This window comes from Ranitomeya variabilis, chromosome 5 (genome assembly GCF_051348905.1).
Source record: "Ranitomeya variabilis isolate aRanVar5 chromosome 5, aRanVar5.hap1, whole genome shotgun sequence".
Classification (NCBI taxonomy): domain Eukaryota; kingdom Metazoa; phylum Chordata; class Amphibia; order Anura; family Dendrobatidae; genus Ranitomeya; species Ranitomeya variabilis.
The window spans coordinates 490,874,592-490,891,282 of NC_135236.1; the positions used below are offsets into that span (position 1 = coordinate 490,874,592).

A 16,691-nucleotide genomic window follows, 5' to 3' on the forward strand; every position below is an offset into this window, starting at 1 on the left:
TCTACCCCTACGGGCTTTCTGCATCTTTCTCTTCAAAGAACATTATCTAGGTTTCACATTTTAAACAAATTAAACACACATAACTTTTCCATGAAAAACAGTTACATTTCCTTCAAAGCATTATCTTGACATTACTGTTCTAAAACAGTATCACTTTCAAGTTCAATTCTAACCTCCCCTTTAAGAGGAGATCAAGTCTTTCTGAGGTAGCTCTTCTTCTCAGCCTACCAGTCCATGCAAAGGCTCCGGAATGGTATCTTCGCAAAATGTCTTTAAACAAAACCAGTAGGAAGCACCTTTAAGAAGGTGCAAACTATTTACAAGAAAGTTCAAATCATGCACAGTCCATGATTTCGCAGTTTGTGTAACTTTGTGCAAAACTTCAAGAAAACAACAATAGTGACCCCGGGTCAACAAAGGGGTCACCTTTTTAAAGTTTACCCTGGACGGGTTTAGCAGCAACTTAAAGAACAAACAGTAACTATTTACATTTTCAGGTTTCCGAGGTTTACTCTTGCTCAGGTGGCTTGGGCTCCTGCCCCCCGGCCACTGTGGTGCCAGTGTCCGCGGTTCGAACGTGCAGATGAACTCGACTGGCCAACTCGGTGGCCGCTACCAGGCGCACCGTTGCGATGGTGACAAGGTCGGGTGCTCCTGGGACCAGGTCCGAGGTGGTAAGGGTCGCGGCTCCAAACATACACCGCCGAACATTCCGTGCATACCACCCGAGCGGGTTCTGGTGGCGGCTGTAGGTCACCTGATCCCCCTTTTGCAATGGTTCTCCACTTCGGCTACAGCAGGGAGCCCTCACGTTACAGTGCGCAACAAAAACGTCAGTATCCAATCCCGGCTCGTGTATGAGGCCCCACCCCCTTCTTGCATGGTAGGCCAACACAGTGCCCCGCCTTATCGCGTCTCTGTCATCCCATGCCGGAGGGGATTGTTGTATTTTCGATGGACCCATCGGCTCGGCCTCTTTCCGGCCTTTCCACTGTAGAATCAAGCACTGTCTATATTGTTCCCACGTAAGCACCGCAAGAGTGGACCCGTTCTCCTGGGATCCATCTGTTCCAACCCAGGGGCTGTCCCACCGAAGAACTACTCCATCTAGACTCACATCCACGGGCTCCCCCACTCTAGTCGACAGCGGTGGCACCATCCTCCCCAGGTCACCAGGGGATAACACCATTAACCCTGCCGAGAAGGGTCGACCTTTACTGAGATGGAGGTGGGTCGTGGAAGCGGGCTCGTGAGGGGGAGCAGGGGCGTCTTCCGTACCTACGTCTGATGTGGTTCCACCGATGTCGATCCGGTCCGCTGACAAGAACGCTGGAGTCGGCTGCTGCTCGGACCGCGGCTCTTCCAATGCGGCCCCCGAACGCTGCTCCACTCGCTGTGGTTCCTCCTCCACGGACTCCAAGGTCAGGGTTGGTGGACTCAGCTCTGCTATCCGTTCCAGGAGTTTCAGGTCCTCCGGCTGCAGGGGACATAAGTCCGTCTCCGGTGAAGAGGGGCAAGCCGGAGTCGCATCTTCCTCGCTCAGGCACTTGCTGTTCATCATCGCTGCCTGATAGTCGGTGGCAGTGCATACACCTAACTCCGCCATTTCTCCGAGGTCGGGCTTCTCCATCTCCTGCTTCCCGCCGTTGCAAATCAGGAGGTTGTCTTCTGCTTTGGGGCAGGTCATCTCCTTGCAGCCCGAAGCGCAGAGGGCGGTATCCATTTCTCGCGCCATTCTGGTAGTCTCCTCCCATAGCACGCCCTCCTTCTTCTCCAAAGTAGCAATGGCGGCGGCTTTTGGCGGGAACTTCTATTGGTCAATGGTAGCACACAGTCTCTCAATAAAGCTACAGTTCATGCACAACAAATCACAGTCTCTAGGCACACATGACCTGATTCTTCAGGCTTAAGTAGATCCTGTTCGTGACGCCAAGTTTTGGAGCGCCCCCACACCGCCGCAGGGCCGAGGGGTACCCGGAGCCGGGCCTCGGGGATCTCAGTCCTGGGGTTGTCACGGTGGCTAGACCCGGTCCGTGGCCCTGTCTGTCAGTGGGGGACGTCCGTTGCAAATAGGTACTGTTAACGGTGGTATAGCGGTGCAGTTGTGGGGTGCAGGTCGCGGTAAATAACGAGGACACCAGGTTGCAGTCTCTTTACCTCTTTACTGGAGATCTCTCGGTCCTCAGTCCAGAATCTGGTCCACCAGGCTGCGCAAGTCCGGCCGGTCCAATGGCACTTCCAGAGTTCTCCTCACAAGTGGAAATCAGTGCCTTCCTTCTTAGCGCTTTGTGTTGTAGTCCTTCCCTGCTGTGCTTACGGAAAGTACCCCACAACTGTTGTGTCTGTTTCTTAAGTTCCCTCACAACTCGATTAACTGATCTTCTGCTAATCTTCCGTCCCTTCCTGATGTTACAGTAAGAACGGCACCCGTTTGTCAGGTAGGCCTGGAGTTCTTCCGGGACCCTAGAGACGCCCCTCTCCCGCAATTGCCCCCCAAGACTTCATAGGTGATATGTGGTAGACAGCCCGCCTGAGACTGACTGTCCTGCCGCTGTTTGGAGTATGGCTTAAAGCTGTATCTTATTCCACTCCCTCGGCGTTCCGGCCACCGGTAATGCGCCTCAGCAAGGTGCTGCCTCTTTCAACAAAACCCCTGCTGGTGTTCTCCTTCTGCTTGATCTCGTTTCTCACTCAGCACAATCTATCTCGCTTCTAATCCTTTCTTAGGGCACCGCCGCTATTCTGAGCAGGCACGGTCCCGTTACGTTCTTTCAATGCCAAGCCTCTGCCAGGATCCCACCCCTGGCAGAGACCCTACTGTCTCTTCCTCCACAACACCCTCTCTCACTAGGTGTTGCTTCGTTTAATCCAGTCAGCTTTCTCTACTAACTTCCTGCCTGACCCCCAGTTTACCCACTATGGTGGGGAGTGGCCTAATGAATAGCACCCTTAGCTCCCCCCGGAGGCCCAGCTGTGAAACATATTGGTGTCTGTGATACCTGATTGGAGGAACTCCTTCAGTGCCATCGAACGCACCATGGCTCCCCTTAGTGGCGGAGCCACAGTACTGCAACGACCAGGACTCTGGGGCGCTGCATTACCCGTTCCAAGGTCAAGCCGCTTCCGGCTGCTCCACCCATTCAGCATCGGACTGCGTCTGTCCCTGGGGAATCTGCTGTAAGGGGCGAGGCTTCCTTTTCTTTCATTGTGGCCACCATGGGCAGGCACCGCTCAATGGGGAATGAATCTCAGACCCGGGCCACTGTCTCTGCCATATGGAGTTTCACGCCATTTTCAGGTTAAGACGCCCATGAGGGGCTAAGCTAGAGTTGTCCTCAGTCTCTGCTCCATTTTCTGCCATCTTTGCCATAGAAAGGGAACCTCCGCCTTCTGAATGCAAGGTACCTAGATCCTGCCGTACTATGCCAAGTGAAACAGAAGCCAAGGGGGTAGTCATGGCTGAGGGTGGCTGTACTGGCACACCCTGGCCCTCCGTCACATTAACACATTGTAGTCCACTCACTTGTAAGTCAGAGTCCATTCCACACTGCCGAGGTTCCTTTTCTTCCAACACCGCACAATGACAGTCAGTCCAGGGTCATCTTCAACATAACAATTTTACTCAGCTTGTTCAGTAAAGTCACCAAAACAGCACAGGATTCTTCTCAGAATATCACCATTCCATTCCTTTTACTGTCCCTCACTCCTCCAGGAATATCCACCAGATCCGCCGGTGCCACAACTTCCTGACAGGTCAGACTAACCCACTTCAGGAGTTCCCCGCCCGCTTCCCTCTCCAAAGGTGAAGTCGAAGAATGGCTCTTCCATTCCTAACTAGGCCATGGGCCTCGGACGTTAAGGGTTTTTCCCACAAAGTTAGCTGCTACCATCATTATGCTGCCCTGATATTCCTCCGCTATTGTGTGACTGTCAGCTCTTAGGCCCTGGACTGCTGGGCTCTTCTGTTTGAACGTTCCCCTGGACACAACTGTCCTGTCCCTGCTCCCGGCTCACACACTCTAACTAACTTCAGGAAGCTCTCCAACTACTCTTTTCCTAGCCCCTCCTAAACAGACAAAATCGTATTGGTCTAACTAATTCATATTCTATTCAATTCTACTGTGCTCCCCCTACTGGTCTAAGTCCTACACTATCCATATATCTTTACAACACATGAACAGAAGTACAATGCAATACAGAATATATAAACATTACATGATATATGAAATATACCAGGGACGTATGCAAGGAGTGCAGGGCATTAAACTGGCCCCCTGCACCCCTTACACATTAATGAGAAAAAAATGAACTTTTTTGAATTTACCAAATGGCTGCAATGAAACAAAGAGTGAAAAATTTTAAGGGGTCTGAATACTTTCCGTACCCACTGTAAACCCAATTAAGCATCTCTGGAAAGACCTGAAAATGGCTGTCCACCAACCTTCACCATCCAACCTAAAGGAACTGGAGAGGATCTGCAAGGAGGAATGGCAGGGGATCCCCAAATCCAGGTGTGAAAAACTTGTTGCATCATTCCCAAGAAGACTCATGGCTGTACTAGCTCAATAGGGTGCTTCTACTCAATATTGAGCAAAGGGTCTGAATACTTATGACCATGTGATATTTCAGTTTTTCTTTTTTAATAAATTTGCAAAAATTACTACGTTTCTGTTTTTTTCAGTGAAGATGGGGTGCAGAGTGTACATTAATGAGAAAAAAATTAACTTTTTTTGAATTTACCAAATGACTGCAATGAAATAAAGAGTGAAAAATGTAAACGGGTAGGAATACTTTCCGTATCCACTGTTAGTATGCACACAGAGACAACTGTCAGTCACTGATAGGACTGCCCACTGGACCGAAAATCCCAGAAAGAGCAGATAATTAAATTATGAAAACACAGATTATACTGAATGTTTTCTCACAAAACTATAAATCAACCTGATCAGCCCCTCCAGGTCTATAACATAGTAACATAGTTAGTAAGGCCGAAAAAAGACATTTGTCCATCCAGTTCAGCCTATATTCCATCATAATAACACGGTGCTCTCAAATTGCATTTCCTTTTCATGGTGACAAGTTTAAGACCCCATATTGCATCTATGGTAGCGCATCAAACTACAACATGCTGGCCTGTAAAAGAAATCAGTACTTACTCCCAGAAGTTTAGCCTCCCACCATAGTAAGAATCATTGATGATTGTCTGTATTCCACCTTGCACTACCACACCTCTTATGATGACAGCTATAAAACCGGCCAACATAATCACAATCTGGAATGCATCTGTCCATATTACGGCCTTTAGACCACCCTAGAAAAAATAACATTATAAGGTTAGGTTTTTACTATTATTTTACAATTGAAACTGATTCTCTGTCTTTATTTAAAGGGAATATGTCTCCACCAGTGATAAGCGAACGTGATCTTATATAATTTTATCCGAGCATGCTCAGGTGTTATTTGAGCATCTGGGCATGCTTGTATATTATGTTCGAGTCTTTGCGGCTGCATGATTTGTGGCGGTAAACAGCCTCAACACATGTAGGGACTCGAGCATAATATACGAGAACACCGAATATACTCCAATAACACCCGAGCGTGCTCGTATAAGACTTTATCTGAGCAATTTTGCTCACCACTAGTCACCACATTTGACCTGTCTAAACTATTAATATGGCCATACAGGTTATAGACTGTTGAAAACAGTCCTCCCTGTGTGTCTCATATAATCTGTGTTGTTGCTGAGAAATCATCTTTTATCACTTTATATAAAGATCTCTTCCAAGCTTTGAGGAGGATGGTGCCTGGAAATAACTCTGCCCCCAGAACTTTTTTTAAATATAAGGAGGAGCTATCTGTGTAATGATTAACCAGTCTTATCTGTGATATGTAGTGGCCACCTGTTTTTTTTTTGTTTTGTTTTTTAATCCCCAGAAACAGCACTGCCTTTGTCTATGGCTTTTTTTAGTACTGCAGGCAGCTCAATGGAAAGTGAATAGGGCTGAGTTACGCTATTCAATATTATACCCAGATCGATCGATTTTTTTAAAATATTGTAAATAATAATAGCATAAATATCAAGCATTTTTATGGCGTTTCTTTCCAAACTTTTTTGGTTGCAGTATTTTATTCTCTCACGTTTTCAGTACAATGAAATCACAAAAAAAAGTCAATGCCATTAGGAATGCCAGTAATTTGTCAGAATTACAAGAAAATATAGCAAACTATATAATGTCTTAATGTAGCATTTATCACTGCGGTGCTGAATACATTGTGATAGTTGTAAGCACTACTGTTGACATACCAGTGTGCAGTAGAAAGTACACACTAATCCGGTTGCAATCACTGCTCCCCAAAGATTAAATCCTGAAACTAAAAAAAAAAAATGTGATCACCTCTACATATTGTTATAAAATTAAATGAAAGAGTACATATATTTTCTGGTTATCTATCCTTTAGTTAAACATGGACAAATGCCAGGGCCCAATGGGTTGGAAAACCCAAGTTGGGGTATGCATTCCCTTATATACTACTGATCTATACTTGTATCCTTTAAGGGATTGTCCTGGACTTTAACATTGATGACATCTCCATAGGAGAGGCCATCCATGTCTGAGCAGTGGGTTGTGACACCCAGGTCCCCCACTGATTAGCTGTTTCTAGTGTTGGCAGTGGCCGCAACTGCCCAGATATGGAGCTGCACAGCTAACCTCCGTCAACTGTAGTGGTCGAAGCCAGTTACTGTACATCCTCCCCCTTACAAATCAATAGGCGGCCACGTACATCTTCGTAACTGAGCAGTCCAGCCACTTCTAACACCCAGAACAGCTGACCAGCAGGGGAGTGGGGTGTTGCACCCCCAACTGATCAGACATTGACGTATACTAAGGATAGGCCCTCAATGTTATAGTCCAGGACAACCTATTTATAAAAAAATATATATTTTTTAAGTTTCATAAGCTTGTGCTCCTTGAAGATAACAAAAAAGTGTTACTCACCCTCCCCTGCCCTCCTTCGTTGCTCCAGTCGTTATTGACAAGCTGCAAAGGTGATGTGAAAAATATGGTGTACTTTGCTGCTGCAGTGATTGACTGCAGCAGTAGTCAATCACTACATTAGCAAAGTTCCAGATGCCAATGATTGGTGGCAGCAGCTACATGCACTGTAGTCCTGACAACACCAATGTAGCCTGTCAATAAAGAATAAAGTAGCAGTGGAAAAGCAATGCTTGGGTGTGGCAAGGTGAGTAATTTCTCAGTTGGTTATTTTCAAGGCTTACACAAGCTGACAAACCTGAAAAAAATATTAACTTAAAACTCATTTATTAGACTATGAACCTAATAGTCCAAGTTTATTTTGTTTTTTTTACAAGACATCTTTCATATTTTGCTTTGAAAATTTTAAGACCGTAATGAAGCTGGCTGGACTAGTATTATCCATTGTGCATGTTATACTAACCTTGATTCAATGCCAGGGCAGGTGCATAGATTACAATCCCTGTATACAGTATCTGAAATGAAAAACACTATTGTTTACACCGTTTGTTATGTTTTGTGTGATCCCTTGCAAAAGACCACTAATGTTGTCACTCAGAAGGACAACCACTTCTCAATCAATATGTTCCCCACTAGTAAAATATTAACACTTATCCTCCGGTGCCGGCACCATATCAGTTGTGTCAGGACTCACTCTCCCAGGGCTTGTGTGACATTGTTATGTCACGTGATCTCAGAGGCCGCTTCACTGACCCCCTCTTTCGGACAAATCAGACAACCATAGGAAGTCAGAGCTGTGGCTGCTCTCTCACTTTTTCCGGATGTCAATTACGGTATGTCCAAAGGGGTGAGATTGAAGGAGCATCTTGTATCTGGAATAAGCCTTGATCTATTAAAAAAATATATTTTATTACTAACCATCTCTATGATGAAAATGACTGTTCCGAGTATCCGCACGGTTCTGTTAAATCGGAGTTCCAGATACTGTAAGAAACTTTTCATTAGTCACTTTCAGGACATTTAAAGAAAATAGGTCAAAATGGTGATAAAAGATATTATTTACATAGTAACGTAGTAACATAGTTATTAAGGTTGAAGGAAGACTTTAAGTCCATCTAGTTCAACCCATAGCCTAACCTAACATGCCCTAACATGTTGATCCAGGGGAAGGCAAAAAAAAACCACGTGGCAAACAGTAAGCTCCACATTGGGGAAAAAAATTCTTTCCCGACTCCACATACGGCAATCAGACTAGTTCCCTGGATCAATACCCAATCAAGGAATCTAGTATATATAACCTGTAACATTATACTTTTCAAGAAAGGTATCCAGTCCCCTCTTAAATTTAAGTAATGAATCACTCATTACAACATCATACGGCAGAGAGTTCCATAGTCTCACTGCTCTTACAGTAAAGAATCCGCATCTGTTATTATGCTTAAACCTTCTTTCCTCCAGACGTAGAGAATGCCCCCTTGTCCCTGTCTCAGGTCTATGATTAAAAAGATCATCAGAAAGGTCTTTGTACTGTCCCCTCATATATTTATACATTAAAATAAGATCACCCCTTAGCCTTCGTTTTTCCAAACGAAATATCCCCAAGTGTAATAACCTATCTTGGTATTGCAGACCCCCCAGTCCTCTAATAACCTTGGTCGCTCTTCTCTGCACCCGCTCTAGTTCAGCTATGTCTTTCTTATACACCGGAGACCAGAACTGTGCACAGTATTCTAAGTGTGGTCGCACTAGTGACTTGTATAAAGGTAAAATTATGTTCTCCTCATGAGCATCTATGCCTCTTTTAATGCATCCCATTATTTTATTTGCCTTTGTAGCAGTTGCCTGACACTGGCACTAAATGTGAGTTTGTCATCCACCCATACACCCAGGTGTTTTTCATTGACGGTTTTTCCCAGTGCTTTACAATTAAGCACATAGTTATACATCTTATTACTTCTGCCCAAGTGCATGACCTTACATTTATCCCCATTACATAAATCCTCCTGCAATATAAAATTGTCCTCCTCTGTATTGATTACCCTGCAGAGTTTAGTGTCATCTGCAAATATTGAAATTCTGCTCTGTATGCCCCCCTATTAGGTCATTAATAAATATGTTAAAAAGAAGAGGGCCCAATACTGACCCCTGTGGTACCCCACTGCTAACCATGACCCAGTCCGAGTGTGCTCCATTAATAACCACCCTTTGTTTCCTATCCCTGAGCCTGCTCTTAACCCACTTACACATATTTTCCCCTATCCCCGTTATTCTCATTTTATGTATCAACCTTTTGTGTGGCACCGTATCAAAAGCTTTTGAAAAGTCCATATACACTACGTCCACTGCGTTCCCTTGGTCCTGTCCGGAACTAACCTCTTCATAGAAATTGATCAGATTAGTCTGACATGAACGGTCCCTAGTAAACCCATGTTGATATTGGGTCATGAGGTTATTCCTCTTCAGATACTCCAGTATAGCATCCCTTAGAATGCCCTCCAGGATTTTACCCACAGTAGAGGTTAAGCTTACTGGCCTATAATCTCCGAGTTCAGTTTATGTCCCCTTTTGGAATATTGGCACCACGTTTGCTATACGCCAGTCCTGTGGTACAGACCCCGTTATTATGGAGTCTTTAAAGATTAAAAATAATGGTCTATCAATGACTGTACTTACTGCAGCACTTTAACTTAAATTATTACAGACATACAGAAAATAGTGTTACTATTGTATCATAGAGAAACGTCAGAAGAACTTTATATGAAAGAAAATTTAGGAAATTGCCACTGCTAGCTTGAAGTAAGTATCTAGTACAGCAAAAGCATGCTAGCTTGACGATTGCTTTGTAATTTAGGAAGGAATAGAGGAAGGAAGAAAGGAAGGAAATAACAAAGGAAGGATGGAATTTTCAGATTATTCAGTTTTTGGAGTAAAATGGGTCTATCTGACACCCATCACAATCGGAGGGGGGGCAATTGGTATCACTTGAAGTATGTCAAGGCTAACCTAACTAAATAGACAGGGTGTTGTCTACCTGCCACTGTCTGGACTAAACGTGATTTATGTATACAATGTCATAGCCCACAGTAACCACATGTGATTGAAGCAGTAATTTTGTCATTAGAGGTACTGGGCCAGTCTGGCGGTAAGTATATGTTTATTTTCATTTTACGTGGGACACTTTAGCTCAGCAGAAAGGGTTGTCCAGTAGTGGACCTCCCACTCTAATGGGGTTGTTGTCTTTTAGAAAACGTTCTTTCAATCACACTGATATAATTATAAAAAAAAAGTTGCGTCTCTACCCAGGTAGACGGCACAAGCCACTAAGTTCAGGAATTGGCTGCAGCACTTTATGATCTACGCTTTTAGGTTACGTTCCCACAATGAGTTTTTGACCTTGTATATTTCACGGTGTAAAAATGTAGCATCTTACAGTTATAGCAACGTGAATGTAATTTACAGAAATCTCATGCCCACTGTGCTTCTTTTTTTTTTACAATGGAAAATTTATTTATTTATCCATACCATAACAAAAAATGGCAGAAAAAATTATTATGTAGCTATGGTTGGTATCCTCAAATAATAATTAAAAAAAATGCAATGTTCTACAAGGAAAATAAAAACTTTGGTGACAGGTCATTAAATCTTTCAGAATTCTGTTGTTAAAGATTTGAATAATCAAAAAATTTGAAAATAACTTGAGTGGTGACTACATTCTGCAACGTTTGGAGTCTTCCGTTTAAATAGGCGGAGTTAGGGAGGGACAGAGGCACGGTGGGGCAGAACACTACAGCTCGTCTAAATCATCACAAGCTGTGGCGTTCCCTATTCCAGTACCTGACCAGAGTGAGATTTCTGGCATAGTGCGAAGGCACACGCCACTCGTCAGATGCTCCACATTCATGAAGTGTCATGCACCTCTTCATGAATCAGGAATGTCTGACTCCAGCATGCGCCCTTATAAATCCACAGATAAAAAACAAATATGGGTTTTTAGTGTGTTTCTGCTGCAAAAATGTACTAAAACACATATAATCTGCATGTCTGTATCATTATAACCAAATACCAGGAAGTATCAAAAATAAAGCAGCTTTATTTAAAACATAACATACGAAGAAGAGACAAAAATTGTAGCATCAAAAAGGCAATTAAAATCACAAGTAGCCTAATAGGTGCAGAAATGCTGAAAAAAAATGAACTTAAAAAGCTGACCAAATGCTCATAATGGGAACATAGCCTTAATGATTTAGGGAAGTTTTTCCTTAAATAGTAAAATTAGAAAATGTAATTGCTTTCCATAAACTTAATTATAAAATCTCTTACAGTAAAAAAACTGTAGTGATGCAGATGCACATACTTCAAGAATTCAATCCCTGTTTATTAGAAAACAAATCCTGAATTAGACCCAATGACATACATGCTTTGGATCAGTTTGGTATTTTAAGGGCTGAAAGAGATTGGCCACTACTTAGACTAGAACAACAGTGCAACATAGAGTGGGTACGGAAACTATTCAGACCCCATTAAATTGTTCACTCTTTGTTTCATTGCAGCCATTTGGTAAATTCAAAAAAGTTCATTTTTTTTCTCATTAATGTACACTCTGCACCCCATCTTGACTGAAAAAAACAGACGTAGAAATTTTTGCAAATTTATTAAAAAAGAAAAACTGAAATGTCACATGGTCATAAGTATTCAGACCCTTTGCTCAGTATTGAGAAGAAGCACCCTTTTCACACCTGGATTTGGGGATCTTCTGCCATTCTTCCTTGCAGATCCTCTCCAGTTCCCTCAGGTTGGATGGTGAACGTTGGTGGACAGCCATTTTCAGGTCTCACCAGAGATGCTCAATTGGGTTTAGGTCAGGGCTCTGTCTGGGCCAGTCAAGAATGGTCACAGGGTTGTTCTGAAGCCTCTCCTTTGTTATTTTAGCTGTGTGGTTAGGGTTATTGTCTTGTTGGAAGGTGAAACTTCAGCCAAGTATGAGGTCCAGAGCACTCTGGAAGAGGTTTTCATCCAGGATATCTCTGTACTTGGCCGCATTCATGTTTCCTTCAATGACAACCGGTCGCCCTGTCCCTGCAGCTGAAAAACACCCCCACAGCATGATGCTGCCACCACCATGTTTCACTGTTGGTATTGTATTGGGCAGGTGATGAGCAGTGCCTGGTTTTCTCCACACATACCGCTTAGAATTATCACCAAAAAGGTCTATCTTTGTCTCATCAGACCAGAGAATCTTATTTCTCATAGTATGGGAGTCCTTCATGTGTTTCTTAGCAAACTCTTTGCTGGATTTCATATGTCTTGCACTGAGGAGAGACTTCGTCGGGCCTCTCTACCATAAAGGCCCGACTGGTGGAGGGCTGCAGTGATAGTTGATTGTGTGGCACTTTCTCCCCTCTCCCTACTGCATCTATGGAGCTCAGCCACAGTGATCTTGGGGTTCTTCTTCACCTCTCTCACCAAGGCTCTTCTCCCACGATTGCTCAGTTTGGCTGGATGGCCAGGTCTAGGAAGACTTCTGGTGGTCCCAAACTTCTTCCATTTAAGAATTATAAAGGCCACTATGCTATTAGGAACCATGAGTACTGCAGAAATTCTGTTCTAACCTTGGCCAGATTGTGCCTTGCCACAATTCTGTCTCTGTTCTCCTTGGCCAGTTGCTTTGACCTCATGATTCTCATTTGGTCTGACATGCACTATGAGCTGTGAGGTCTTATATAGACAGGTGTGTTTTTTTCCAAATCAAGTCCTAGCAGTTTAATTAAACACAGCTGGACTCCAATGAAGGAGTAGAACCATCTCAAAGAGGATCACAAGGAAATGGACAGCATGTGACTTAAATATGAGTGTCTGAGCAAAGGGTCTAAATACTTATGACCATGTGATATTTCAGTTTTTTGTTTTTAATAAATTTGCAAAAATTTCTACATTTCGGTTTTTTTCAGTCAAGATGGGGTGCAGAGTGTACATTAATGAGAAAAAAATGAACTTTTTTGAATTTACCAAATGGCTGAAATTAAACAAAGACTGAAAATTTAAAGGGGTCTGAATACTTTCCGTACCCACTGTAATATACAACTTAAAGGGTTCGGTCACTACTTATTTATAGATGGCCTATCATTAAGATAGGCCATAAACATTTGATCGGTGGGTGTGAGACACCCAACACCCCCACCAATTAGCTGTTACCAGTGCCGGAAGTGGATGTGTCAGAAAACAGCAGCTCCATCAAAACTATAGTGGTTGTGGCTGGGTATTACTGATACATTCCCCATTAATTAGCGTGTACAGAAATAACAGAGCTGGTATGTTCCAGCAGCGACCAAAAACATTCTGCCACTGCCATTGGTAACAGCTGATCGGATTCGGCCATCAAAAAGTAATGGCCAAACCTTTTAACTTTATATAGCGTATAATGCTACAGTGATGTCCATGAAGACCGCTATAAAATGTATATCTTAACATAAAATGTATTAAGTTTGTAAATAATTGCTTAGAACTATAGATCTATGTTTCTCGGAAATTTCTTAAGGCCGCCATACACATGAAATTAAAGCTGACCAGTTAAAATGTATGGGGGCCTTCTGACTCTTCCAAACACATTATTTCCGGGAAACAAAGGATTGGACTCTTTGAATTAAAACTTTACATTCTTTTGTCCTCGCATGAGTTTCTGGCAGTGGCGTACTCCCCTCTCTCCATACACATGTGCCCTTTGCCATGACGAGCATGTGTGTTTTTGGCAGCTTAACTCTGTACATTTAGAACTTCAACTTTTCATAGCTTCTCTTAAGCCTTCATGACATTGTTCAGCTCAGTGTCACTATACACATAATTTTCTATTCTCTTATTGAATGATGAATTAATTTACTTTTAGTTGTGGTGTCCCACCATGTTTATCGATCTATCACCACTTGTGAATGGTCACTGGAACATGTATGAGGGACACAGAATACCTGGCAAAAATGTATGGAACCATTAAAAGAACAAACAAAGATCATGTCTTAGATTGGGTTTACATAAATAGGGCTAAAAAATTATGTAGTGCTGTAAATATCCTAACACATACTGTGACAAAATCATCCATCAAGTACTAATTTCATGGACTGCTTGGCGGTCCCATCTACACAAAGCATGAATGTCTTCTAACACACTGTGTGGTACCCATTCATTTTTAAAGATACGCTTCCCATGTATACCACCATTACCACTTATGTGCTTTCTTTTCAGTCATTCTTACATATCTTCTTCATTCACCATGCCACACTCATTTTTTACTACTGCATCCTTGATGTTTATAATGATACTTATTATAGTGAGATGATCCAGGCTAGACATACCTCATATGTGCTGGCTATGTTAAGCCTGTAAAACACAGGGAGGAAGACTTCTGCACAAATAATCACCACCAGTGCATATGATATAGCAAAGATGCTGTACATTGCTCCATAGCGATATACATCAGCTGGCGTTCCAAGGATGGTGACAGCTGACATGAAGCTGGCCGTAAGGGACATAGCCACTGGCACTGCTGTCATACTTCTTCCTCCTGTCAGAAATTCTTTGGATGTTGTCTTCCCTCGTCCAGCGAAGGCATAATAGATCCCAATACCTGCTGATATTAACAGTACTACAGCAAACACAACATAATCCCAAGGAGAGAAAAGGCCAATTTCTGTAGAAGAATCCATGGTGTCTGCACATAGACTGCTTATTGCTATGTCCTAAAGCTGTATGACTTAAGTATATTGAAGAACAGGTTTATCCATTAACAATGCATCGGTAGGCTGGATTACATCTCTTTTAGGTGCCAACCTTGATGCAATAGCCAAGGGGATATTGACACTTACACAGGTCTAATAAGTGAGACGTCATAAAATGGGTGGAGTAGATCAAATGAGTTGACAATGAGGTCAATTAAAGAGTTTACATTAGCGGAAAAAAGTCTCCTCTTACACAAAACTTTTTACACAATTTATGCGCAATACAGTTGGATATATTCTATTCATTCTGAATCACATAGTGCTAAAGGAACATTCTGTGACCTTTGCAAGTCACAAAAAAATAAAGGTTTAAAAAATGAAGAATACAGTACACAGTGTCCTAATGTACAGGAGCGATTTCTGGTTTTAACTTATATAAATAACATTTACCATAATCATCGTACAAGGATGAGGAGCTATACTACTGTCTAAAAAAGGTTTTTTTTTCTAGTTCTCAATTTAACAAATCTTTTGTTCTGCTCTCAGCTAAGAAGCAAATACAATTATATCCATCAAAAATAGACAAAGTGACAAATTAGCTTGACACTTATGTGCTAGGGTGCTTTCACACATTGTTTTTGCCCAAGTTTGTTGGCCCTCGTCTGGGCTTAGGCAGCATCAACTCATCTCACCTCCTGTTGATCCACACTTGGAGAAACGCGTAGAGGTTACAAGCTGCCAACTATAAGTGCCCCCTTCTGCTGTTATTAAGCTATGCACCTAGTATCAATAGATTTTATATCAACATTTAACTGGTCTGGTCATGGTCTGTGATTTTTTCTACACTGCCTATAGAAGAATTGTGTTTCCTGGGGATTATTATTATTTATTACTATAGCGCCATTTATTCTATGGCACGTTACATGTGAGGAGGGGTATACATAATAAAAACAGGTACAATAATCTTAATCAATACAAGTCACGACTGGTACATGAGGAGAGGGATGCAAGCAGATTTATCCTAGGGACTCCCAGGGCCAGCCATCATAGAGCGGGGGTCTCATATCTGCTGAAAAATGGGGTGCCATCCTCCGCTGGCAGGTAGGATTTCATTTGGCAGGGAACAGCTTAGTGAGGTACTGTTTGGAATATTATCTATTATCTAAAATCTATTTGCTGCTGATCAGTTCACTATTCCTTTTTGTATCTCTCTGACACTTGCCTGTCTATATCTACCTCATTTTTTTAGGTAGCCTGATAATCTTGTCCCTCACATCTGGTGGGCATGTGTGCGTATATGACTCACTAGGATAGGGGCATCTAGGATATTCAGGGGCAGCTGCCGAGGAGCAGGGGCGCCATCACTCGTATATATGTTTAGGGTGCCAACCTCCTCTGATATGCAGGTACAAAACTTAGGGAATTTATCTTCGAGTGTACTCAGAGAGCGTGGTTATATGTGTTTGGTGTTTGTTGTTGTCTTTGCCCTTTTTAATTAATTTCATTTAAAGTTATATTTTATCCTTGATATAATTTATGGGGTTCCCCTTGTTAGCCATTTTTTGATTTGTAACTCCCACAAGCCAACGGTTAAAAAAAATGTTTTTCCCCATCTGGGCTTACGTCCATATTCCCCCGCAAACTGGGATTCGGATGTATGCGCCGACGGGACCATAGACTATAATGGTGTCGATAGAGTTAATGTGCGATATTTAGTGCTTCATTTTCAGGTGTATACGCCTAGTGCAGTCTACTATGTCTGAGCGTCCAGTAGGCACATACGTCCAAAAATGATGCACACTAAAGCGCAATTGACTCTGTGAGCACCATTATAGTCTAAGGCCCCATTGCCGCATAAGTCCAACTCCATTTTGCTGGGGAGTTCAGACATAAGCCATGACAGACGTGGACAAAAGCACTGTGTGAAAGTACCCTTAGAAATAAGTGTCCCTGGAGCTTTCTAGAGTAGACAGTCTGTGCTCTGGGTATG

The 16,691-nt window shown here is 42.8% G+C and overlaps 1 protein-coding gene across 1 annotated transcript in view; it reads right to left on the reverse strand.

Moving 5' to 3' along the window:
- Positions 1-14,795, reverse strand: part of LOC143776330 (sodium-coupled monocarboxylate transporter 1-like) — a 95,435-nt gene extending 80,640 nt beyond the window's left edge. Inside the window, exons 1-5 of the mRNA XM_077265597.1 lie at positions 14,339-14,795; positions 7,914-7,979; positions 7,459-7,510; positions 6,305-6,372; positions 5,157-5,311 (exon numbers count right to left, since the gene is read on the reverse strand). Coding sequence (XP_077121712.1) covers positions 5,157-5,311; positions 6,305-6,372; positions 7,459-7,510; positions 7,914-7,979; positions 14,339-14,689 — 692 coding nt within the window. The 5' untranslated portion in view covers positions 14,690-14,795. The remainder of the gene's footprint in view (positions 1-5,156; positions 5,312-6,304; positions 6,373-7,458; positions 7,511-7,913; positions 7,980-14,338) is intronic.
- Between the last annotated feature and the right edge of the window lie 1,896 nt (positions 14,796-16,691).